Genomic DNA, 25,819 nt, shown 5'->3' with positions numbered 1-25,819 from the left:
TGTTTGAGCTTTAGGATCCAACTCCACCCCCCGAGGGCCCTGTTTGTTCTGTTCCAGGCTGCACTCTCAGTTAGTTGGTAAATTTTTTAGGTCAATCTCAGTTATGTCCTCACCGTTGCGAGGCCCAATTGACCATGGTTGTTGTTTTGAGTGAGCCTGGGGGCTAGGGATACCCCATCAGTGAGAACAAGCAGCCTGCTTGTCCTCGGAGAAAGCGAATGCTACATACCTGTAGAAGGTATTCTCCGAGGACAGCAGGCTGATTGTTCTCACAAACCCGCCCGCCTCCCCTTTGGAGTTGAGTCTTCCCTTGTTTCTCTTTTGCTACAATACGAGACTGGCCGGCTCGAGCCGGTTTCGGGCGGGAAGACGGCCGCGCATGCGCGGTGCGCATGAGCGCGCGAGGACTAGCAAAGGCCTTTGCTAGTGAAGTTTCCGATTGGAGGGGCTACCGTGGACGTCACCCATCAGTGAGAACAATCAGCCTGCTGTCCTCGGAGAATACCTTCTACAGGTATGTAGCATTCGCTGTATTCTCAATGGAGAAGGGTAGTTAGTGGGGTTCTCCAGGGGTCTGTGCTGGAACCGCAGCTTTTTAACATATTTATGAATGACCTAGAGATGGGAGTAACTAGTGAGGTAATTAAATTTGCTGACAAAACAAAGTTATTCATAGTCGTTACATCACAGGAGGATAGTGAAAAATTACAAGAGGACCTTACAAGACTGGGATGGGCTTCTAAATGGCAGATGACGTTTAATGTGATCAAGTGCAGTGATGCCTGAGGGAAAGAGGAACCCGAATTATAACTACGTCATGCAAGGTTCCACGTTAGGAGTCACGGACCAAGAAAGGGATCTAGGTGTCGTCTATGATACGTTGAAACCTTCTGCTCAGTGTGCTTCTGCGGCTAAGAAAGCAAATAGAATGTTAGGTATTATTAGGAAAGGAGTAGAAAACAAAAATGAGGATGTTATAATGCCTTTGTATCGCTCCATGGTGCGACCGCACCTCGAATATTGTGTTCAATTCTGGTCGCCGTATCTCAAAAAAGATATAGTGGAATTAGAAGGATGACGAAAATGATAAAGGGAATGGGACGATTTCCCTATGAGGAAAGGGCTAAAGCGGCTAGGGCTCTTCAGCTTGGAGAAAAGGCGGCTGAGGGGAGATATAGAGTTCTATAAAATAATGAGTGGAGTTGAACGGGGAGATGCGAAGCGGCTGTTTACGCTTTCCAAAAATACTAGGACTAGGGGGCAAGCGATGAAGCTACAATGTAGTAAATTTAAAACAATCTGAGAAAAGTTTTCTTCACTCAACATGTAATTAAACTCTGGAATTTGTTGCCAGAGAATATGGTAAAGGCGGTTAGTTTAGCGGAGTTTTAAAAAAATGGTTTGGACAGCTTCCTAAAGGAAAAGTCCATAGACCATTATTAAATGGACTTGGGGAAAATCCACTATTTCTGGGATAAGCAGTATAAAATGTTTTGTACTTTTTTGGGATCTTGCCAGATATTTGTGACCTGGCTGGATTGGCCACTGTTGGAAACAGGATGCTGGGCTTGATGGACCTTTGGTCTTTCCCAGTATGGCAATACTTATGTACTTATGAGTTGCATAATGAGCTAATTGTGGGGTTTAAAAATTCTTGCAGTTCAGTTAAGAGTGATGGGGGGTGAGGAGAGGAGGGGAAATTATGGTTGAGTCCTGGAATGTAAATGGCCTTAATAATCTGGGGAAACGCAATGTGGTTTTTAAAGAACTAGGGAGATTACACTGGGATGTTGCATTTTTACAGGAAACCCACCTGCGACCCTGAGATGCCCATGTGTTAAATCGCCACCCCTTTGGTGAGGTGGTGGTCAATCAGGGTAAGGGGGTGGAGTAAGTGCACCGGGGGGGGGGGGGGGGAGGATAGCAATACTGCTTAGGCAGAACTTTGGTTTTTACTATGCAACAGACTCTTGAGTGGTAGATATATGGTGCTACAAGGAATGGAACTAACATTGATTAATTTGTATGCTCCGAATATGGGTCAATCAGATTTTTTTTCTAGACATTCCTGAGGGATATCCGGGGGTTTGTTAGAGGAGAGGTGATGGTAGGTGGGGATTTTAATGTAGCACCTGACACTCACCTGGATCACTCCACTGGGGGAAGGCATTACAGCAGGCTTAATTGTAAAGCATTACTTTATTTTTTTGAAGGCCTTAGAAGTGGTGGATTGCTGGAGGTTACTGCATGGAGCGCAACGCAATTATACCTTTTACTCTCATGATACACAAACATATAACCATATTAACAGGCTTTGGATCCATCGGAATATGTAGGGTATGATGGGTGAGGCTAATATCGGAAACATACAGATTATGGATCAAGCATAGAGTGATGGGGAAGCCATGGGGGCGTGGATACTGGAGATTTAATGAGTCCCTACTAGTGATAAGCAAGTAAGGGAGGGCGGTTCATCAAACTATTTAGGATTTTAGATGGACTAATGACAGTGTTGATGATATTTTGTGGGATTCACTGAAGGCTAGGGTTACCATTTTTTGTCCTTAAAAAAAAGAGGACACTTGCCCCGCCCATGCCCCGCCCCATTTCATGCACTTGCCCCGCCCTTGTCACACCCTCTCCCCGCCCCTTGTCACACCTCTCCCCGCCCCCCCGTCACATTTTTCCTCCCCCTGGTCACCCCCTCACCTCACCTCCCCTCCCCTCGGCCCCGTCACCACCTCTCTCCTTACTCACTATCTTCCCTGGTGGTTTAGTGACTTCTTCGGGGTAGGAAAGAGCCCCCTCTTTCCTGCCCTGCACGCTGCTCTGCATCCTGTATGCTGGCATGCTGCCTGTGACGTTCTTGGCAAGATTCAAAATGGCCACTGAGAATTGAAGCGGCCTCGCAAGACTTCAATTCTCGGCGGCCATTTTGAATCTCGCCGAGACCGTCACAGGCAGCATGCAGGATGCAGAGCAGCACGCAGGGCTGGAAAGAGGGGGCGCTTTCCTGCCCCAAAGTCACTAGACCACCAGGGAAGATCGTGAGTAAGGGGAGGGGAGGTCCCCCGCACGTCAGCGTCAGCCCGTCCATAGGATGCAGAGCAAGCGCACAGGGCAGGAAAGAGGGGGCTTTTTCATGCCCTGAAGTCACTAGACCACCAGGGAAAATCGTGAGTATGGGGAGGTTCAGCGCCCGCCCGCACGTCAGCCCGCCCATTTGTCCAGAAATCCGGACAAATGGGCAGGCTAGCCAAAACCCGTCCGGACGCCCGGACATGTCCTCAAAAAGAGGACATGTCCGGGTAAATCCAGACATATGGTAACCCTACTGAAGGCGGTTATTCAGAGGACTTTTGTTAAATGGGGGGGGGGGGCTCGGAGGAAGAGGAAGAGAGGGCTGATCTCACTTCAACTGCAGAGTTGTTATTGGTGCTAGAGAGCCAACATAAAAGGTCGCTTATGCCTCAGGTGTTGCAAGAATTACGGAGAGTGAGGAAGCAGCTTGCACAACTCCAGTTGATAGAAGTGGACTTTATGCGAGTAAAACTTAGGCAAAGTTTTTTTGAATTGACGAATAATTCAAATGCAATGCTTGCTCGTTATCTTCAGGCTCGAAGAGTGCGGACAACCATTCATAAGATTAGGAATAGTGGGTGGCGATGCCAGTACATGGATTCTGAGATCCAACATTATTTAAAATAAAATACTACCAGGAATTGTATAGAGCAACAGATGGAGAGTCAGCCTCCTTGATAGACCACTATTTGGATTTGGTTCCTCTTCCACGACTTACTGAACCAGAGCGTGTACAGTTTGGGTGAACCTATTAGATTGAGGGAGGTGCAAGGGATTATTCGCAGGCTTCAGAACAGGAATGCCCCTGGCCTTGATGGATTTACTTCAAGATGTTTTAAGAACTTTTGGGGGGGGAACTAGGCGAGCTACCAGCTGGAGTGGGTAATGGGGTGCTTGATGGGCACCGGTTGCCACCATCCATGGCCAAGGCAGGGGTGACTGTCCTTCCAAAACCAGGAAAGTATCTATCTATGTGTGGGGCTTATAGACCTATATCTCTCCTAAATGTTGACACCAAGATATTGGCCAATAGACTGGCTAGGGTATTGCCAAAGTTGGTTCACATTAATCAGTTGGGTTTTATACCTTGGAGACAGATGGATGATAACATTCGACGCACCCTTAATTTAATTTGGGAGGCCCAGCATTCCTCAACTAGCGTAGCTTTCTTGGGGTAGATGCTGAGAAAGCATTTGATACAGTTAGCTGGACCTTCTTGAGAGGGGTGATGCATCAAATGGGTTTAGGGAAAGATTTTTTGTTCTTGGATTGCAGCGTTTTACACAGCTCCGAAGGCTTGTTTCCGCATCAGTGGTTCCTATACTTCCTTTATTCCCATTGGTAGAAGGACCAGACACTTTATATAAAACCTTTGGGGAAAATGATACATTGGCATCCAGATATTCAGGGGGTCCAGGTGGGGGGAGTAGAACATCGCATAGCTCTTTTTGCTGCTGATGTGTTACTTTATATTAGAGATCTTGGCTTGACATTACCCATCATCCTAGAGATGTTTCATGACTTTGAGAGGTTTGCAGGCCTGAAGGTTAATGTGGATAAAAGTGAACTCTTGGGAATCTCTTCTTCTCAGATGGATGAGGATAGGCTGAGGGTAGCTTTCTTTTTTCGCTGGGCCCCACATAGTATTCAATATTTGGGAATTTGCATACCTGGGGACCTTGATAGGCTATTTGCCTTCAATTTTAATAAAATTTTGGAACAGATTCATATAGATTTCTCCCATTGGAAAGGGTTATGGTTATCTTGATGGGGCCATATTGCTGTGGTAAAGATGAATGTTTTGCCTTGGTTGCTCTTTCTATTTCAATCACTACCTATCCGTATCTCTTGGAATCGTCTTTGATGTATACAGGGCATTTTTTCTCAGTTTATTTAGAATGGTAAGTGTCCCGTCTGCCACAGTGAGTTCTCAGTGGGGGGCCCGGAACATTGAGGGAGAGTGGTCCCCAACATTGATTGGTAGTATATAGCGGCTCAACTCTGGATGCTATTGGATTGGGAGAGGGGAAAATTAAAGTCTTCCATACTGTTGGAACAAACCTACTTCCCCTTGCACCCCTTAGGGTCTCTTTTGTGGACTACTGAAGGATTGGGGGCATATCTTTTGGAGTCTGGAATCCTTTTGTACGGCATCTGCTTGACATCTGGGGGGAAGTGCTTAGACGCTGGGGTCAACTGGATCGGACTTCCTCTTTAGAAGCAATTTGGTGGGAGCCAGGCTTTGCGGCAAGGAGGGAGAGCACGACATTTGTTCATTGGGAACAATTGGGGATGATTCACTTTCAGGATGTCATGGCAAGGGCCCAAGTTATGGAGTGAAAGGGCATTGATCTATCTATGGGGGGGGGGGGGGGGGGGGGTTTCCCTACATGCAAGCTCAACATTTTATGATGAGACAGGGTTGGCAGCGGGAAGATCTCTAAGCTGGAGTGTTTGGAGAATTTATGGCTCCTTCTGCAGTAGTTACCTAGACCCATTTCGGTGATATACAGATTTATTAGGGGGTGGGATCCACTTTCCTATAAACTTAAGCGTTCCTGGGAGGAGGATTTGCAATGTAGCTTTTCTACTTCAGAATGGGAGACCATGTGTGAAGTACAGAAGGCTTCAATGTGTGTGCTGGTGCAAGAAAATCCTTACAAGGTACTTACTCGTTGGTACTATACACCCGACAGATTGAAGTGCTGGTTTCCCACTATGTCTGATGTATGTTGGTGGTGGAAGGTTCAGATGGGTACATTTTTACATGTCTGGTGGGAATGTGCCTTGACAGTCCCTTTCTGGTTGGGAGTGATGAAAGCCCTTTCGGTTATTCTGGGACTTCTTTGGTCTGCCTGTTGGGATTGCATAATGAGTGGGCTCTTTAGTGGGAGGGCAAGATGCTATGGTGGTTAGCTGCAGCAAAATGCCTCATAGCGGTGCACTGGAGGAGCACGGCACTTTCTACCTTAGAGGAGTGGAAATGTAATCTAGGTCAGCTACTTTGGATGGAATGGCTCAGTGTAAGAACTTCAAGACTGTTTAGCTCATATTCGATGGGGAGGGGGGACTTCTGGGAGATATATTGAGGGCAAGTTTGGTTGGAGGGAGGATGGTTAAGGTAGGGAGTAGGAGATGGGGAAGTTATGGTGAAATTGTCCTGAAAATTCCACTGGGCAATCTGATAGAGTTGGGGGTTAGGGCATAAGTTATGGGGGGGGGGGGTGTTTTCTGGAAGGAGGTTGGTTTGTGGAAAGGGAAACTTAACATAAGTTGAGGCTTTTGGAGTGGGGGGGTCATGATGTTTGTAATTTCCCTCCCATTTATCTTTTCTTATTTTGTTAATAGAAATGTGCAAGCTGTTAATTTATTTTGAAAATAAAAATATTCATTGACGGATAAAAAGAAAAGTAGATGCCTAATTTCCTTTATAAAATACTAGTGTAACAGGGAAATTATACACCTGTAATTTAGGAATGAGCATTTACATCAGCCACAAAGCTGATATAACTGTTTGTGCCTGAATGCTGGATGTAATGCATATAATGTATAGTATTCCATAAGTTATATGCATACATAAGTCTTCCGCTCCACCCAGATTCCATCCATGTGTATGCCTACTGGTAAAATGCACGCTATATAAGATATGTATGTAATTACAGAATATCACTTACAGGCTAAACTGTAGGAAGCACACGACAAAGTACCACCAAGCCTTAACAGCAACCAAAAAACAGTATTTCTCTCAATGCATTGCACAGGCTGCCAATTCAACCAAGCAGTTGTTCAGTATAGTAAACAGCCTACTGCAACCCCCACAACAGAACCAGCCTGCCCAGTCTAAACTGAATTGCAGTGCTTTTGCTGCATACTTTGTCAACAAAATTAAAAATCTCTGCCAGGATTTACAGGCAGTCCCACCCCGTCTCCAATCAGTTAACAAGGAGTACACAAACACACCCCCTCCTTCCAGAGACAGATGGGACACTTTTAACCCAATGACCGAGGAGAGCCTTGACAAAATCCTAAGAGACCATCGACCAGCTACCTGCTCCCTCGACCCTTGCCCATCAAAGATAGTGCAGCAGGCAAATATGGGCCTCATAGAAGGCACCACAAATATTGTGAATTTTTTTTTGTTTGTTTTGTTACATTTGTACCCTGCTCTTTCCCACTCATGGCAGGCTCAATGCGGCTTACATGGGGCAATGGAGGGTTAAGTGACTTGCCTAGAGTCACAAGGAGCTGCCTGTGCCTGAAGTGGGAATTGAACTCAGTTCCCCAGGACCAAAGTCCGCCACTCCTCCACTCCATTCCTCTCTTTCTAATGGGCAACTACCAACAGCATTAAAAAGTTCACCCTTTGCTAAAGAAAAACAACCTTGACCAGGACAAACTTGAACGTTACCGGCCAGTATCCAGCATCCCACTTATAGATCAGTCTGTGTTGAACTTAATGACTGGCTAAAAGAGAGAACCTGACTAGATCCATGTCAATCTGAATTCAGACCCGGTTATGGAACAGAAACTGTCCTCGTATCCCTACTAGATGATCTTCACAGAAACCAAGACAGGGAATTTGCTTCGGTGTTAGTACTGCTAGATTTCTCAGCAGCTTTGGGAGGAGGAGAGTAACTATAAAAACATTTTTTTTCTCTTAATCTATAGGTTTGTGCAGCAAATTTTGGAGATATATGTAGTGTGGTCGGGCAGGATGCCACCGAGGAAATGCTGGTGAGTGCTAAGTGCCTGTTTTGGAATGATACTATATTTAATAAAAAGAGCTAGGTCCATGCCCTCATACAGTGTTTCTCAAGCTAGTTCTGGGTATCTCCCCCCCCCCCCCCCCCCCCCCCCCCCCCGACCAAGCCAGCCTGGTTTCAGAACACATACAATGGATATACATATGGGAAATTTGTATGTACCACCTCCACTATATGCAAAACTCTCATATGCATATCCGTTGTGGAAAGTTTGAAAAAAGCAGACTGGGTAGAAAGACTACTGATAGATGACCTTGAGAATCACTTCTCTAGAACAGTACTTCTCTACTATCTCCTGGACGCACACTTAACCAGTCAAGTTTTCAGGACTACCACAGTGAATATTCATGTTAAGTTTGTATATACTGGAGGCCTATTTTATACAGATCTGCCTCTTTCATATGCATTGGAGAAAAGGCGGCTGAGAGGAGATATGATTGAGGTCTATAAAATAATGAGTGGAGTTGAACGAGTAGATGTGAAGCATCTGTTTACTCTTTCCAAAAATACTAGGACTAGGAGGCATGCGATGAAGCTACAATGTAGTAAATTTAAAACGAATCTGAGAAAGTGTTTCTTCACTTAACGTGTAATTAATCTCTGAATTCGTTGCCAGAGAGTGTGGTAAAGGCAGTTAGCTTAGCGGAGTTTAAAAAAGGTTTGGATGGCTTCCTAAAGAAAAAGTCCATAGACCATTATTAAATGGACTTGGGGAAAATCCACTATTTCTGGGATAAGCAGTATAAAATATTTTGTACTTTTTTGGGGATCTTGCTAGGTATTTGTGACCTGGATTGGCTACTGTTGGAAACAGGATGCTGGGCTTGATGGACCTTTGGTCTGTCCCAGTATGGCAATACTTATGAACTTACTAGTAAAACAGGCCCGTTTCTAACACAAATGAAATGGGCACTAGCAAGGTTTTTCTCGGAGTGTGTATGTTTGAGAGAGTGTGTGTGAGAGAGAGAGAGTGAATGTGCGAGTGTGTGTGTGTGTGATAGAGAGAGAGTGAGACTGCTGGGTGCGAGTGTGTCTCCTCTGTCCCCTGCCCCCCTCCAGCCACCCAGTGATTCTCCTCTCTCCTCTGTCCCCTGCTCCCCCTCCAGCCACCCAGTGATTCTCCTCTCTCCCCTGCCCCCTCTCCAGCCACCCAGCGATTGTCCTATCTCCCCTGCCCCCCCTCCAGCCATCTCTCCAGCCACCCAGCGATTGTCCTATCTCCCCTGCCCCCCTCCAGCCACCCAGCAATTGTCTTATCTCCCCTGTCGGCACTCCAGCCACCCAGCGATTCTCCTCGCTCCCCTGCCCCCCCCCTCCAGCCACCCAGAGGTTCTCCTCGCTCCCCTGACCCCCCTCCAGCCACCCAGAGATTCTCCTCGTTTCCCTGTTTACCTCCATCGAAGCGGCTGTGTCTTTGAAAACCCTGCCCGTCTGTAGCCTTCCCTTCGACTTTGTTCCCTCTGAGTTCCTCCTGCTGACATCATTTCCTCTTTCCGCGAGGGCAGGACTCTGAGGGAACAAACTCGAAGGGAAGGCTATAGACGTTGAGGTTGTGCCTTGTGCTGCTATCCTGTGGTTGGTCAGTGCTCTTTGTGACAAACCCGGAAGTGCGTGATGTCAATTCAGGAGATGTATACAGCGTTAGAGGCAGCACGAACCCTTCAAACTTTCACTGCCACGGAGCCAGCTTCAGAATGTTGGAGGTGCTTTTTATTATATAGGATGTATGTACTTGAATACCCAACTGGATAGGTGTTTCTCCAGGAGAAGGCTGAGAAGCAGTTCTCTAGAGAACAGTTGATTTGACACAAGATTGTTTGGGAGATATGAGAGAGATGAAGCAGGTTCAATTTGGTCTGCAGGACAAGAAATCAGAGTTTAATAGCTAGCCAGAAAAAAAAAAGCTCCAGTGGCAAAGTTACATAAAGAAATAGCATTATTAACAGAGTTTACTCAAATCAAGTCCCTAAGTATTGAGTCCAATAGAGAAACCTTATTTACATTTAAGTTTTTATTGCCTCTGCTGTAAAATTCTGGAGCAGTTTGGCCTATGAGGACTTCCTGTGAAAAGAAACTGGGGGTATATTTGAGTTTTTGTCTTTTCTCTACAGCTGCCAAGGTTTTTCCAGCTGTGCTCTGATAACGTGTGGGGAGTTAGAAAGGCTTGTGCTGAATGCTTTATGGCTGTTTCCTGTGCAACATCACAGGATCTCCGTCGGACAAAGTTATCAATGCTTTTTATTAATCTGATCAGTGACCCTTCTAGATGGGTAAGATGTTTTTCTTTACTCTTTTTGTTTTTTTGGGGCCTCCGTTTCATCCGTTATGGCTTCATCAGCAACTTGTGCTGTGCTTAATCCTCAACAAATCACCAGTTTTCTGTGAAAAGAAAAAGTCATTAACTTTGGAAACATCTTGCAAAAGATTTAAAACTTTTGCAAGATGTTTCCAAAATTAATGATTTTTTTTCCCTAAGGATCTCTGAAGTCTCTTTTTCTATCCCCCTCCCTCCTCCCCCCCCCCCCCCCAAAAAAAAAATAATATTTTTTTCTTAATAGATATAAGATTGGATTTCATGACTACGGAGCATGAGCAACTAATTGGTGTTTTGTAGTTATCCTAGGGGCATATTTTCAAAGCACTTAGCCTTCCAAAGTTCCATTAAAACCTATGGAACTTTGGAAGGCTAAGTGCTTTGAAAATATGCCTCTTAGTATACGTTTTCAACATACCTCTGGCAATACAGCTGGGACAATTTCTGTAATTTTCTGCCACATTTTCTTGTTGTCTGATTGTATTTGTTCATACTTGAGGATCTTCTCTTTCTCCACACAGTACAGAATAGTCATTTGGTACGTCTATTAATAATGCTGTTGTGCTTTTTTTTTCTTTTACTACAATGTCCAGTTTTCTTGCATCAAACTTTTTATTGGTGGGAATAAGAATGTCCCAGGTGATCACAACTTTTTCATTGTTTTTCTGGAACAGCAATGTTATGGTGTTTATATAGGGGCTTATTTTCAAAACCCATTTTTCTATGCATTTTATGCAGTTTGTCCTAATCACAAGGAGGTATGTTGGGGGCAGATTTAGGCATTCCCAAAACTTGATTTTTCTGCCATAATGGAACAAAGCAAAACTGCGGCTAAAAGCTAGATGTTTTGTCACAAAAAGGTGCCCTAAATGACCAAATGACCACTGGCATGACCTCCCCCCTTACTCCTCCAGTGGTCATTGACCCCGTCCCATCCCTGAAAGATGTGAAAGAAACAGTACATACTAGCCCTCTGTGACAGCTTCAGATGTTATAGCCAGTCCTATTAGAACAGCAAGCAGGTCCCTGGTGTAGCCTAGTGGTCGATGCAGTTCACTGTAGAGAACGGGGCCCACGCCCATATCCCACTCTATCTGTTACACTTGTGGAAAGTGTAAGCCCTCCAGAGCACACCAAACACTTACTGTATCCACATATAGGGGACCCCTGCAGACATAAGGGCTATTGTAGTGGTGTACAGTTGGGTACAGTAGGTTTTTGGTGGGTTTTGGAGGGCTCACCATTCAATATAAGGGGGTAATTGTGAAATGTATATCTGGGACCTTTTATGTGAAGTCCACTGCAGTGCCCCACTGCTCTGCTGGGATGTCTGATGGCTCCTCCCCATATATGCCAATGGCTTTTTTTGTACATTTTTCCCTTAGACTTTTTTTTCCCCGGAAATAGTCCAGAAAGGTAGACACACTGAGCACAAAAACATCTAGCAAGTGGCCATTTTCAAAATAAAAAGTTGGACGTTTTTCTGATTTGAAAGTGGCCATGTTCGCTACTAGATTTTTGGATGTTTTGCAGAAAACATCCAAAATTGGATTTAGATGTCATATCTAAAATGCCCCAGTGAATGAGACATGCAACCTTATTTTGTGTTTCTATATACAGGCATTTTGACATCAGTACTTTACACTGAATGTGTCTATTAACAATTCAGTATCCCAAAATCTGTTTCTGTGTTTACTGGCAGTGAATCATCTTGTCCATAGTCCACAATCCTGTGTTGCAGTTATTAATGTCTCATCTTTAAGTTTAAATTCACCTCTCTTTAACCATTCCTGTGTCACATTTTTGATCTACTTGTGTTTTCTGCAGTAACCCTGAGGGTTTGTCTAAGCATCTGTATTTGTATTTGACTTCTTAGGTTGTTGTTGTTTTTTTTCTTAGAACAGAGTAGATGCTGAGGAAAAAGTAGACTTTGTTTTTATTTTGTCCTGTGTTTTTAACATTTGTACACCTCTTTGAATGAAGTGGTTTGAAATAAATAATGCTTTAAATACACAGTATATATGGGCAATAGCAGAATGTGCAATAGTAAGGGAGCTGGGGCTCATTAGCCAGTAATCTTTTATGTGCTTGTAATAATAAAAGTGCTGTGGGCCCAATGCACACCCCCCCCCCCCCCCGCACCCCAGCAGCTGACCCTGGTGGTCTAGCGACCCCCTCCCCTCCCCAGTACCTTTTAAAAAAAAAGTTGGCCAGGAGCAACAGCTCCTACCTCAGCCCTGCCACTTTCAAAATGGCAGCTCCCAGCTCCTGCCCATTGCATTCTGGGATGCACTGGAAGAAGCTAAACATCATATGAGTTTATTTCCTTATATGGTGCTTAGCCCTGCCCAGTACATCCCAGAATGCAGTGGTCAGGGCTTGTGCGCTGCTATTTTGAAAGCGGCAGCATCGAGGCAGTAGGAACTGTTGCTCCTGCCTTCCTACCCAAATTTTCTACCCAAATTTTCTTTAAGGTACCAGGGAGGGGTGTGGGGGTCAGGACCAGGAGGGGGGGGGGGGGGTTGTGTGCACACAAGGGGTGGGGAAGGGGTCCAATTCACTGGAACACCAGGGAAAAGTTTTTTAAAAAAGGATTTAGAGAGGCTGCAGGGAGGGCCGCAGAGAGGGGGGAGGGGGTCAGGGTCCATTAGACTACCATGGAAAATGTAAAAACAAAAGATTCATTGTGGGAGGAGGGGTGTCGGGGTCCATTGGACCACTAGGGAAATTTAAAAATAAAAATTTGGGGGAGAGGGGGATTTGGCTGGGGTTGAGCCGGGAGGTCAGAGGTAGGAAGCACAAGCAGGCAACCTTTGCAGCTGCCTGTTTGTGCTTCACTCCTCTCCAACAGCTCCAGAGCAACCGTTGAATTTGCTCATTAAATTATGGCTGCTCTGGAGCTGTGCATCTTCTGGAATACTCATTAGAATACTAATGAGCTCATTGTAATACATTTGCATGGGGTTCTCGGTGGCTGCCAACGGCACAAGTTAGAGCCACTGAAAACCCCTTTGTGCATTGCTAACTACATAACTGCTTTAGATTGGCTAGAACCAGTCTAAAGCAAACGTTAATAGCACTATAAGCTTTGTGCATCTGACAGTGGGTGCCTTGACAACTTAATAGACCTAGGCTATTCATAGTGTAGAAATTCAGATTAGCCTTTAATATTTAAAGGGAATAGAAGGACCTATGTTTTAGATTTAAAAGAATATAGCCCTTTAGGTTATTTTTATTTTGAAAGAAACGGGCTGAGATTGCTTGTTGTGCTGTGATGCTTTGACAACTGCATTTGCCTACCTCTTGATAGTAAAGAGACTTTCCACATTCATCCAGATACGAGCTTGTGTTTTTCTCTCTGGCGCAGCCTGCCCTTGAGAAAGTAGGAAGTTACATCAGGAAGGGGTGGGCCACAAAGAGGAGGTTCCAGTCGGTGGCAAACAGTTTATGCCAGGGCCCTGTATGGAGAAAGGAACTTTTGAAGTAAATGCCAGGGGTTCAGAGACAGGAGAGATGCCGGAGCATAGCCACCGAGAGATGTAGCCAGGCCCAGGGCAGAACCGAACTGCCACAAGCCCCCTCCCCCACTTACTCCACCCCTGCTGCTGCTCCTGCCCACCCCCTTACCTTTCAGTCTTTGCCTCTGGAGGGGGGGGGGGGCCCGGTGCCAGCAAGCCACTTCCTGCATGCCTGCTCCCACAGTCTGTCCTCTCCTGTACCTGTCAGTGCCAGGAGCCAGGACCCGGATGATTGCATTAACGCAATATTGCGCTAATGCAATCATCTGGGTCCTGGGCAGCATGCAGGAGCAGGGGAGGACAGACCCGGAAACTGGCAGCAGGCTGAACCTGGCCGGGCCCCTCCCCCCAACGGAGGCCAGGCTCGGGGAATTTACCCCTCCCACTCTAGATACAGCTGAAAATACAGTTGTCCATTAGTCCACATGATTAGTAGCCGATCAAGGATTAGAGAACCTGTTGTGCTGGACTTCTGTAGGGGTCTTTTCCTGCTGTCTCACCTTTGCTGGTCAGAGGTCTGGTTAGATCTGAACCATCTTTGCTGAACCAATATGGATATTGCAGCCTGAGGCCTCAATATAACATGAGCCAGCTTTTCTACAAAGGACATGTTTATGTAAAACTAGCCTTCCAGTTATCTCCTGGGAAGGTGTGTAGGAGCGTGTCTCACAGAGACAAAGTCTCTGGGAACCACGGAGGGTCATGAATGTATGTGATCTGGACAGACGGTGTGTGATTGGTCCATGATTGTCATCTGTGGACTCAGAGGGGAGTGCAAAAGCTGGGCATGAGAAGGGAGAGCAGGAAGAACAAGAAAAGAGAAGACAATTTCTTGGTATACGGATCTCTCTCGGAGGATAGACTGAATTGCCAGAACACCCTTGAACTGTATCTCTGAGCACAGCACGATGTCAAGTTCAGAAGCAGCTCTGTGTCTTCCTGAAGACTGTATAATCAACTGCTCATTGTGCAAAATTGGATTAATACCTGATCAGAATTGGCACACAGGAGGAATTTCTGCTGTAGCCTGAATAGGAAGGAGCTGATTCATCACCCCATCTGGACTCCGAAGCTACAGACCACGAGGGTGAGATATTGGACTTTCCCTCTTATCCTCAGGTTTAGTTAGGTTTGGTTTTTGCCTATGAAGTACTGGTTGTCTCAGGTGCCTGTCCTCAGAAGCCTAACTGTATTGCTAAGTTGGTAATCTCTTAGGATATATTGTAGTTGTGTAGTTACATATCCTATATAATAATTCTCACCTCCAACGTTCTGTCTTGCTGCCTGTGTTCGTGGCTGAGTTGGTCTGCTAGGCTCCGAAGCCAGGCTGACCTCACCTTCCCAGTATGACGTCCACATCAGACCCCGGGAAAAAAAACAACAAAAACAAAGCTCACAGCTGATCCAACCGGCGCCCCCCCCCCCCCCCCCCCCCCCAAACTGCCTCGCGCAGATTTCCACTACCTTCCCAGTATGACGTCCACATCTCAACCTGGGAGGAAAAAAACAAACAAACCTCACAGTTGATCCAACCGCCCCTCCCCCCCCAGAATGCCTCATGCATATTTCTAGCACCTCAACCGCCGCCCTCCCGACACACCATACCGCTTGACAGATCCCCCCCCCCCCCCCCAAATCAAACTGCCTCGTGGATATTTCAAACAAATCAACAGCCACTCTCCCAGCACAACATACCGCTTGATAGCCAAAACAAAGCGTTGAGCCTGTCCGACGCCACTGACGCGCTCAACAGCCTCCCAAAAGACCTAATGCTGAGAAGGGCATCACACAGAAGAATGGAGAAACGGAACAGAGGGAGGAGACGATTGCAAGGTTAAATGCCTGTTCCCTGTCTTTCCACAGCTTCTGTCTGTCACAGACACTGTAGGGGGCCTGCATCTCGGACAGAAAGGGGGGGGTGCCTGCACCTCAGACCACCTCAGACAGAAGGCGGGGGGCCTGCACCTCAGATGGAAGGAGAGGGAGGGAAGGAGGGGGTCACACGAGGAGACACTCGCTAGGTTAAATGCCTGTTCCCTGTCTTTCTCAGCTTCCATTGCACACTATCTCTCTCTAGCAGAGACACTGTAGGGGGCCTGCAACTCTGACGCAAGGGGGGCATGCACTTTGGATGGAAGGGGGGGAAGGAGGGGGTCATGGAACTTGGAGCCACACACTAACAGACACTCTGCACACTCTATCTCTCTATCAGACACACACACACTCTCACGCACACACACACAGTCTTTCTATCATACACACACACAGTCTTTCTCTCTCTCTGTCACACCCTCGCACACTGTCTCTCTCTCTGTCTCTCACACACATGCGACACAGACACACACTCTGTCACACTCTATCTCTCTGTCACAGACACTGAAGGGGTCCTGCACCTCGAACGGAAGGTGGGCATGCACCTCAGACGGAAGGGGGGGCCTGTACCTCGGAGAGAGGGGGGGCCTGCACCTTGGACGGAAGGAGAGGGAGGGAAGGAGGGGGTCACCTCGGACAGAAGGGGGGGGCCTGCACGTCGGACGGAAGGAGAGGGAGGGAAGGAGGGGGTCATGGAACGTGGAGCCACACACAAACATACACTCCATCTCTCTGTCACTCTCTCTCTCTCTCTCACACACACACACAGTCTTTCTCTGTCTGTCTCACTGTCACACACACAATCTGTCACACATACAGTGTCTCTCTGTCTCACACACACATACACACTGTCTCTCTCACTCTCTCACTCACACAATCCATCTTGCACACAGACTACATCTGTCACACACTTACTCTTTCACACACACACGCACACTCTCTCTCTCTGTCACTGTAGGGAGCCAGCACCTCGGACGGAAGAGGGGGGCCTGCACTTCGGACGGAAGGAGGGGGTCATGGAACTTAGAACCAAACACACTCTCTCTCTCTCTCTCTCTCTCTCTCTCTCTCTCTCTCTCTCTCTCACACACACACACACACACAGTCTTTCTATCACACACACACACTCTCTCTCTCACTCATTCTCTCTCACACTCTAACATACACACTAAGGAAAGCTTTTCTCAAATTGTAACAAAGTTTACACTAAAAATATTGTATATAAAGAGATTTTGAATATGTAAATAAACGTTATATTTCATGTCATAATAATTTGAAAATATAAAATATATAAATTATAAACTATAAATGACAATAAATATCCTGCCATGTGTGGGAAAGTGTGGGGTACAAATGTAATAAAAATAAATAAATATGAATCCTTCACAATTATTCATTATCAGGACAAAAAAATTAATCAAACGCTTTAGTTAACAAGATACAACATTACATAATAACCTTGCTAGCGCCCATTTCATTTGTTAAAAACACAGGTTTTTAATAATCTCCCTGTCTCTATCTCACAAACACACACACTCTCTCTGTATCACACACATACACACACAGAGACAGACACTCTCTGTGTCTCACACACACACACTCACTGGCTCTTTCTGTCACACAGGAACACACAGAGGAATGCATCGCACAAAGTCAACATGCAAAAAACAAAACCATGAACCATGGGGGAGACAGGAGGGTTGGTGAACATGGGGTGAGGGTACAAACACACAGAAAAAACCCTTGGGTGATTTAAAGATTAATTTAAAAAAAAAAGCAGAAGTGCACGAGACAAACGACGGTTGATGGATATGGGGAGGGGGTTGGTGCATATGGGGGGTAGGACAGAGCAGCACATGAATTACAATTAAAAAAAATAAAACCACTAACAACATGTCATACTCATGGACAATCTTCCTTATTATATACCCTTCACCATTATTCCTTCTCATTATAGCACTTTTAAATGAACTGTTTGGTTAACAACAATCAACATTTGAATATAACAGTGCTAGCGCCCGTTTCATTTCTTAAAGAAACGGGCCTTTTATACTAGTATACATATATTTTTTTCTTATATCTGTAATCCTTAGTGTATTTTGGGAGCACAGTATCTTATTTTTGTATTTTGCTTTGCTATATTGCTATTTTTATATCTATAATATATTTCCATTTTGGCATTATTCCTTTCATTGCTGGACAGCCTAACAAGAATCTAAGGGCCATTTTAGGTGCTGGTCATTTCGTTAGCCAAACGAGTTCAGAGTAATTGTTGTCTGAGTGATTTTCTGATGTATAACAGTGCCTACACGTTATTACCCCTGTTTCTTGGAGACCATAAATGGTTTTCTAAAGAAAACATTCATTTTTATCCAGAGGTCAAAGGATAGCTAAAAATGAACAGACAAATTATTTTTCTCTTTGTTTCCAGGAAAGTAATATTTTAAAAGCTGTATTTCATTACTGATTTGTCTTGGACTTCATGTTAGGTGCGCCAAGCTGCCTTTCAATCTCTGGGACCTTTTATATCCACATTTGCAAACCCGTCCAGCTCTAGCCAGTATTTTAAGGAGGAAGATGGTAGGCCCACAGAGGATGGTAAACCAGCAGGAGACTGTAATAGGTATGGATGCTTAAAGTTTTTTTTTTGCTTATTTTTATAATACTATGCTTAAATAACCCCAAAATGTGGCTTTATTATTTAAAAGGAATTTACTTGCATAAAACAATATTATACATACAAGAGTAGCCTCTTTTACAATTGCCTAGGGTATAGGCACCTAAACCTATGTGCATAAATTAGTCTGACATGGTTTGAAGTTATCAGTTATGTGATTTTGGTGAGGTTTTGACTTATGCATGTATGAGTATTTTATAAAATATTTGCATAAGCTAATAAAATAAAATGGCAAATTTGTGTATGAGCAAGTGTGTATGTATTTTCCATGAGTGATTTATAAGGGAAATTATGTTCACACTGTCCCTTTTATGCACCTATCTACCATACAAAGTAGGCTGTCTGTTGTAAAATTATCATATTTACTTGGTATGAGCAATATAGTTTCTCGAAATGTGAGAAAAGAAACTGCATAGTAGCTGAATACATTGTTTTAAAAACTGGTTTTACATTAAATACTATTGTTTCCATTTCTTTGACTCTTAGCAGTGAAAAGGTCAGAGACTCTGGGGATATCAGAGTGGATGCCTCAGGGGATGTCTTGCAAGAAGATATCAGTGACAGTGGGACTGAAGAGCCTTTTGAAGACAGCAACAGTGTTAGTTTAACAGTGGAATTGGAAGCTGAGACAGAGGATGAAACGACAGGTAGACCTCAGAAGGAAACTGATATCCAGCCTTCTGAGTTTTTAGAAAGCATTACATCCTTGGAGCCCTGCAGTGAAGCAGTTTTTGAAAACGAACCAAAACCTAATCATCCTAGCACAGAGGCACATAGGAGATCTGGCTTCAGTTCACACACAGACTCTGTTTCTGAGCACGAGTTATACAACTCCTTCCATTACTGGAGGACTCCTATTCCTGAGATAGATATTGATCTGGAATTGCTGCAGGCACAGACACCTGAAGTAACGCCTAGCCCCAAGAGTTCACAGGGGAAACAGGACATTATTCCATCACCTGCTTCCAACATCACAATGGCTACAAGGAAGGAATTAGAAGAAATGCTAGAAAATTTGGAACCTCACATAGATGACCCGGACATTAAAGGTATTGATTTATAAATATTTATTTATTACAAGCTCTTGATATACTAATATAGATGCCCGTGGGCAGAACAAAGTAGTTTATAGCATTACAGAAAGGGGGAAGACAGGGTAAGGAGCAAAGAAAAAAGGAGGAAGATGGGTGAAGGAGGGAGCATTGGATGGAATGGAGGGAAAAGAGAACGGTAGCCAGAAGGTAATCCAAAGGCTAGTTGAAATAGCCAGGTCTTAACCACTTTTTTAAATTTGCGGTAAGAAGCTTAGAGTTGATTGTGGAGTGAGAGGGAATTCAAAGGTGTGGGCCCAAATATATGAGGGCAATTCTGAGATTGCCTGTGGGGCTTTCAAGTTAACTTTCAAAGAGAAAGTTTGGGCTAGCAGGAAAGGCAGATGTTTTGTACCAGATTTAATGCAAACACAAAGTATTCAGGTAAAAAAGTATATGCAGGAAAATTTGTTCTTGTATTTTCCTTCTTCTCTAATCTCACAAAGGTATCCATACTGTGAATGGTGTGCATATTTATACCTGCAAGGAGGGGAGGGCCAGTTTTCAGAGGCCTACAGTATATGGGTAGCTTGTTCTGTGTAAAAGCTTTATTGTCTCACTCCCTGCATAGAATTCTGTATAAATTCTGCATTGTGCAGTTGCACAGAATTTCCTCTAGAATACGGAGGTGTGGTAGCCGTGTTAGTCCACTTTTAAAGGTAATCAATAGAAATAAAACATGGAAAAGAAAATAAGATGATACCTTTTTTATTGGACATAACTTAATACATTTCTTGATTAGCTTTCGAAGGTTGCCCTTCTTCGTCAGATCAGAAATAAGCAAATGTTGGTAGATGACAGTATATATAAGTGAAACTTCAAAGCATTTCAGTGGCAGTCTAACAGGATGGGGGTGGATAGGTGAGAGAGAGGGAGATATGCATGGAGACAGAAGGGTGACAAACAAAGCAGTACATTCGTCACATTTTTTTTTTACACTGAATGATGTATACCACATTGGAAGATGAGCATGTAAAGGATTCCTTTATGTTGAATATTTTTCCTTTGTGAATGACTGTGGGGCACTTTACAAAACCAGAACACTGTACCAGTGATTTCATAGAATCCTTCGCTTTATCATTTCTCAATAAAAATTGTTCAAAAAAATAAAAACGTATTTTAACGCTGTATTAGAAACTGATGTTGCTCTTTGTGCAATTAATGCATTTTCTTTTAAATATAGCACAAGTGGATGTACTTTCTGCTGCACTCAGAGCCTCCAACATGGACACTCAGGAAGATGGGACAGCAGCAGGTCTAAATAGGAAAAGAATCTACCATAGTGAACTAACCCAGGAAACCCGGCTACAATGTGCACTAATTCAGGATGATTTTGTGCCTTTAATAAGTGATCCTGATGAGGTAACACAGAACTTTCTGGGCAATTTTTATGTAATAATCTGATACTAGAACAAGTGAGGATGACATGCAGAATATGGCTCATAGAATTCTTTCAAACCCTTCTGCATGTGCATTTGTTCTTTCAGTGTGTGTCTTTGACCTGAGAGAAGGGAAGTGTGATTTGAATGGATCACTCCCAAACATTCTGTTTTGGAAAGAAAAATAAAATGGTATATCAAACCATTAGATGTCATTGTAAACAGATTTGGGAGGATGTTGTTTTCAGTTTTACAGGTTTTAGGGGGTCTTTTACTAAGGCACGCTTATGTGTTTAGCACGTGCTAAACGTTAGAGACGCCAATGTATTCCAATGGGTGTTTCCAGTGGTGTGCTGGAGCAGGCTCTCACAGGCTCTCGAGAGCCGTTTGTTAAGTTTTTAAGAATTTTGGGAGCCGGTTCTCCACGGCTACTTTAACAAATGGATCCCAAAATGTGGGCTTGGGCCCCTCCTGAATTCTCTTTTACTTTGCTGGTGAGAGAGAGCCCCCTGTTAAAAATTTACCAGCACACCCCTGGGTGTTTCTAACGTTTAGTGCTCACCTATTTTTAGCACACACTAAAAATGTAAGCGTGCCTTAGTAAAAGACCCCCTTAGTTGGCAGTACTCATAGCAGCCTTAAGTTAAAAATCTCACTGTATTTTGTGGTAAAATTCACAACAGAGAAAATGGAAATACATATTGAATCACTAAGAAGCAGGTGATAGGGGCTGGGGTTGTTAGCTTGTTTCAGTATAACAAATATAGAGCCCCTTTTACTAAGCTGCGTAAGCGTCTTTCTCTGAGGACAAGCAGGCTGATATACTCACATGTGGGTGAGTCACGTCGGGCCGGAGGATTTTCTAGTAAAATCTAAAAAGTCTCAATGTTCTGTCGCGCGAGTGATCGCACCGCGGATGCGCGTCTTCCTGCTCGCCGCACGGACATGCTCCTCAGTTCTTCTTTTTCCTCGTCTGAGGAGACACGGGTAGCGCTTCGCGTTTTCTTCAGGCCTTCAGAGTGAAGTTCTTTTCCAGTTCATTTTACCCTTTTGGGTATTGTTTAAAAACAGAAAAAAAAAACCCCTTTATTTTCTAGTGTCTTTTTCTAAGTTTCCTTTCTTTTTTCATGTGACCGTTCTTAGGTCGCTCGGTCGGGTATTGTTTTTCCCCTTTTTTGTGTGTGTGTCTTTTTTTCTGACACAATCGCGTCTTTTGATTTTGCGGATGCGATTTTTCCCGCAATGTCATCAAAGACGCCCAGCGGCTTCAAGCCTTGCGCCCGCTGCAACCGGACCATCTCTGGCACTGATCCGCACTCCTGGTGCCTTCAGTGCCTTGGGCCCGACCATCGTCCGGAAAGTTCTAAGTTGTGCCTGAAAATGAAAAAGCGCACTCAACTTTCTCGAGAGGCCCAGAGAGAAAAACTTTTTGGATCCGGTACCTCGGCGTCGACGGTACCGAGAGCAGCGTTGGCATCGGGAGACCGGGTACCGGCTGCCAAGAGATCGATGCACACTGGGAGCAGTGATGCATCGAGCGGGTCTCCACCTGCCTCGGCGCCTCCTGCTTTGCAGGCCCTCCGGGACCGACCTTTATCGGACCTGGCCCCAAGGAAGCGTGTGGATTTCACGTCTTCCTCACCAGTACCGAGGAGTCTCGATGACGGGCGTTGGGTGAAGGCCAAGAAGCACCGCCATCGTTCTCCTTCTCGACACGGTACCGTGAGCGCCGAGTCATCGAAGCATTCGGTACCTGAGAGGATCGCTCTCCCTCTGTTATGGAGGTATTGACGCGCAGGTCGTCTGGCAGCCCGGTACCGGCTCCCCAGCCTCTGCAGATTCTGCCTCCGACGACCACACCGGCACCGCAGCCTTCCCCGACAGCTTCTGTAGATGAGTGTATCAAGGCTATTTTTCCAGATTTCATGGAAGCGGTGCTGCAACATTTGCGTCCGGCATTGGAGGTACCGGTACCGACGGTGCCGGAGGCTCCTGCGGCACCGTGCCTTTTGCCGGTGGTGAGGCCTCCTTCTCCAGTATCGCTTCCGGTATCGGGGTCGGTTGCCTCCCGGGTCGACTCTCCATTGCCTTCGGTGGAGGAAGCTTCACCGGAGTCTCCTGGGGAGTCGACTTCTCGACACTATCATCGAGGTCACAGCACCTCTATGTCGAGATGGGCTCAGATCCGGGCTGCTCTTTCTGAGTTGTTAGCCCCATCCGATGATGGCTCATCTGATGAAGATGGGGGTCATGGAGTTTTCTCTGCCGAGGATTCTCTAGATCTTCCATCTGATTCGACCCCCTCACCTCAGAGGCAGCTCTCCCCTCCGGAGAATTTGTCTTTTTCATCTTTTGTGCGGGAAATGTCTGAGGCCATTCCCTTCCCTGTGGAGACTGTGGATGAGCCCAGGGCCAAGATGCTTGAGGTCCTGGATTATCCATCTCCACCTAAGTCTTCTACCACAGCTCCTTTTCATGATACACTCAGGGAAGTGCTGATGAGGAACTGGGAGAAGCCTCTTTCTTGTCCAACTATTCCCAAAAAGGCTGAATCCCAGTATCGGATCCATGGGGAACCCAGTTTCGTCCGGCCTCAGTTGCCTCATGATTCTGCGGTGGTGGATTCCGCTCTCAGAAGAGCTAAGAGTTCTAGGAACTTTGCCTCGGCGCCCCCGGGGCAAGAACATAGAACCTTGGACTGTTTTGGGAGGAAGGCATATCAGGCTGGCGTGCTCGCTTCCAAAATCCAGTCCTACCAGCTCTTTACGGGCATTCATTTGCAGAACTCAGTGCGGCAGCTTGAGAGTTTGGTTGATGCACTCCCACTGGAGCAGGCCGAGCCTTTTCGCCAAGTGGTCAGGCAGCAGAAGGCATGTCGCAAGTTCCTGTCAAGGGGCATTTACGCCACTTGCGATGTGACATCTAGATTTTCTGCTATGGGTATAGTGATGCGCAGACTCTCATAGCTGCATGCCTCTAACCTGGAGGAGAGAACTCAGCAGAAAATTGCAGATATCCCTTGCCGGGGGGGGGGATCATCTTTTTGGTGAGAAAGTCGAAGACTTGATTGATCACCTCTATGAGCGTGATAATGCTATGGACTCTCTCTCCCGCCGGGTGCCTTCTGCATCCGCTTCCTCTTCTAGGAAGTTTTTTAAAGGGAAGAGAAGTGCGCCTTACGCCTCTAGGGGCCGTAAGTACACTGCTACTTCTCGACAGCCGGTTCAGGCTCTGCCACAGCACGCTCGTTCTCGTCAACAGCGTGCGCCCAAGGAGGCCCCTGCAGCTCCCCAGCAAAAACCAGGGACGAGTTTTTGACTGGCTGCAGTTGAGCATAGCCACCATAAATGTGTCCGTGCCAGACGACTTGCCAGTCGGGGGAGGTTAAAATTTTTTCACCAAAGGTGGCCTCTGATAACCTCTGACCGGTGGGTTCTTCAAATAGTCCGGTTAGGATACACCCTCAATCTGGAAACCAAACCTCCAAATTGCCCACCAGGAGCTCAGTCCTTCAGCTCCCATCACAAGCAGGTACTTGCAGAGGAACTCTCCGCCCTTCTCAGCGCCAATGCGGTCGAGCCCGTTCCACCAGGGCAAGAAGGGCTGGGATTCTATTCCAGGTACTTCCTTGTGGAAAAGAAAACAGGGGGGATGCGTCCCATCCTAGACCTAAAGGGCCTGAACAAATATCTGGTTCAAGAAAAGTTCAGGATGCTTTCCCTGGGTATCCTTCTCCCCATGATTCAGGAAAACAATTGGCTATGCTCTCTGGACTTAAAGGATGCTTATACCCACATTTCGATACTTCCAGCTCACAGAAAGTATCTACGGTTTCGGTTGGGAACGTAGCACTTTCAGTACTGTGTGCTGCCCTTTGGCTTGGCTTCTGTGCCCAGAGTATTTACCAAGTGCCTGGCAGTCGTTGCAGCGTCGCTACGCAGGCTGGAAGTGCATGTGTTCCCTTATCTCGACGATTGGCTGGTGAAGAGCACCTCCCAGGCAGGAGCTTTACAGTCCATGTGGATGACTATTCAACTGCTGGAGCTTCTAGGGTTTGTCATCAATTACCCAAAGTCCCATCTCAACCCAGTTCAAAAATTGGAATTCATTGGGGCTCTGTTGTGTATGAAGACAGCTTGTGCCTACCTTCCCGAGCCAAGAGCGAACAGTCTTCTGTCTCTAGCCTCCAGGGTTCAAGAGTCTCAACAGATCACGGCTCGGCAGATGTTGAGACTTCTGGGGCACATGGCTTCCACAGTTCATGTAACTCCCATGGCACGTCTTCATATGAGATTGGCTCAGTGGACCCTAGCTTCCCAGTGGTTTCAAGCTGCAGGGAATCTAGAAGATGTGATCCAGCTGTCCATCGACTTTCAGAATTCACTTCAGTGGTGGACAATTCGATCCAATCTGGTTTTGGGACGCTCATTCCAAATTCCTCAGCCACAAAAAGTGCTGACGACAGATACATCCCTCCTTGGGTGGGGAGCGCATGTAGATGGGCTTCACACTCAAGGAGCTTGGTCCCTTCAGGAAAAGCGTCTTCAGATCAACCTCCTGGAGTTGCGAGCAATCTGGAACGCTCTAAAGGCTTTCAGAGATCGGTTATCCAACCAAATTATTCTGATTCAAACAGACAATCAGGTTGCAATGTACTACACAAACAAGCAAGGGGGCACCGAATCTCACCCTTTGTGTCAGGAGGCCGTGCAGATGTGGCTTTGGGCTCGTCAACACGGCATGTGTCTCCAAGCTGTATATCTGGCTGGCATAAACAACAGTCTGGCCGACAGATTGAGCAGGATAATGCAACCTCACGCGTGGTCACTCAACATGGCTGTCGCCAGGAAGATCTTCCGAGCGTGGGGCACCCCCTCGGTGGATCTTTTTGCCACTCAATTCAATCACAAGGTCCCTCAGTTTTGTTCCAGACTACAGGCCCACGGCAGGCTAGCGTCGGATGCCTTTCTCCTTCATTGGGGGACAGGCCTTCTGTACGCATATCCTCCCATACCTTTGGTGGGGAAGACTTTGCTGAAACTCAGGCAAGACTGCGGAACCATGATTCTGATTGCACCTTTTTGGCCCCGTCAGATCTGGTTCCCTCTTCTTCTGGAGCTGTCC

The 25,819-nt window shown here is 45.8% G+C and overlaps 1 protein-coding gene across 4 annotated transcripts in view; it reads left to right on the top strand.

Annotated features, from left to right (window-relative positions):
* PPP4R1 (protein phosphatase 4 regulatory subunit 1) overlaps positions 1-25,819 on the top strand; it is a 309,323-nt gene that overhangs the window by 157,229 nt on the left and 126,275 nt on the right. For all 4 annotated transcript variants that reach the window (XM_030213410.1, XM_030213404.1, XM_030213420.1 and 1 more), the window contains 5 exons: positions 7,750-7,815; positions 9,956-10,114; positions 18,038-18,171; positions 18,712-19,274; positions 20,500-20,678. In XM_030213410.1, coding sequence (XP_030069270.1) covers positions 7,750-7,815; positions 9,956-10,114; positions 18,038-18,171; positions 18,712-19,274; positions 20,500-20,678 — 1,101 coding nt within the window. The remainder of the gene's footprint in view (positions 1-7,749; positions 7,816-9,955; positions 10,115-18,037; positions 18,172-18,711; positions 19,275-20,499; positions 20,679-25,819) is intronic.

This window comes from Microcaecilia unicolor, chromosome 1 (assembly GCF_901765095.1).
Source record: "Microcaecilia unicolor chromosome 1, aMicUni1.1, whole genome shotgun sequence".
In the NCBI taxonomy this organism is placed as follows: Eukaryota; Metazoa; Chordata; class Amphibia; order Gymnophiona; family Siphonopidae; genus Microcaecilia; species Microcaecilia unicolor.
Note: the sequence above shows the minus strand (reverse complement) of the source record. Positions and strands in the feature narration are given on the sequence as shown.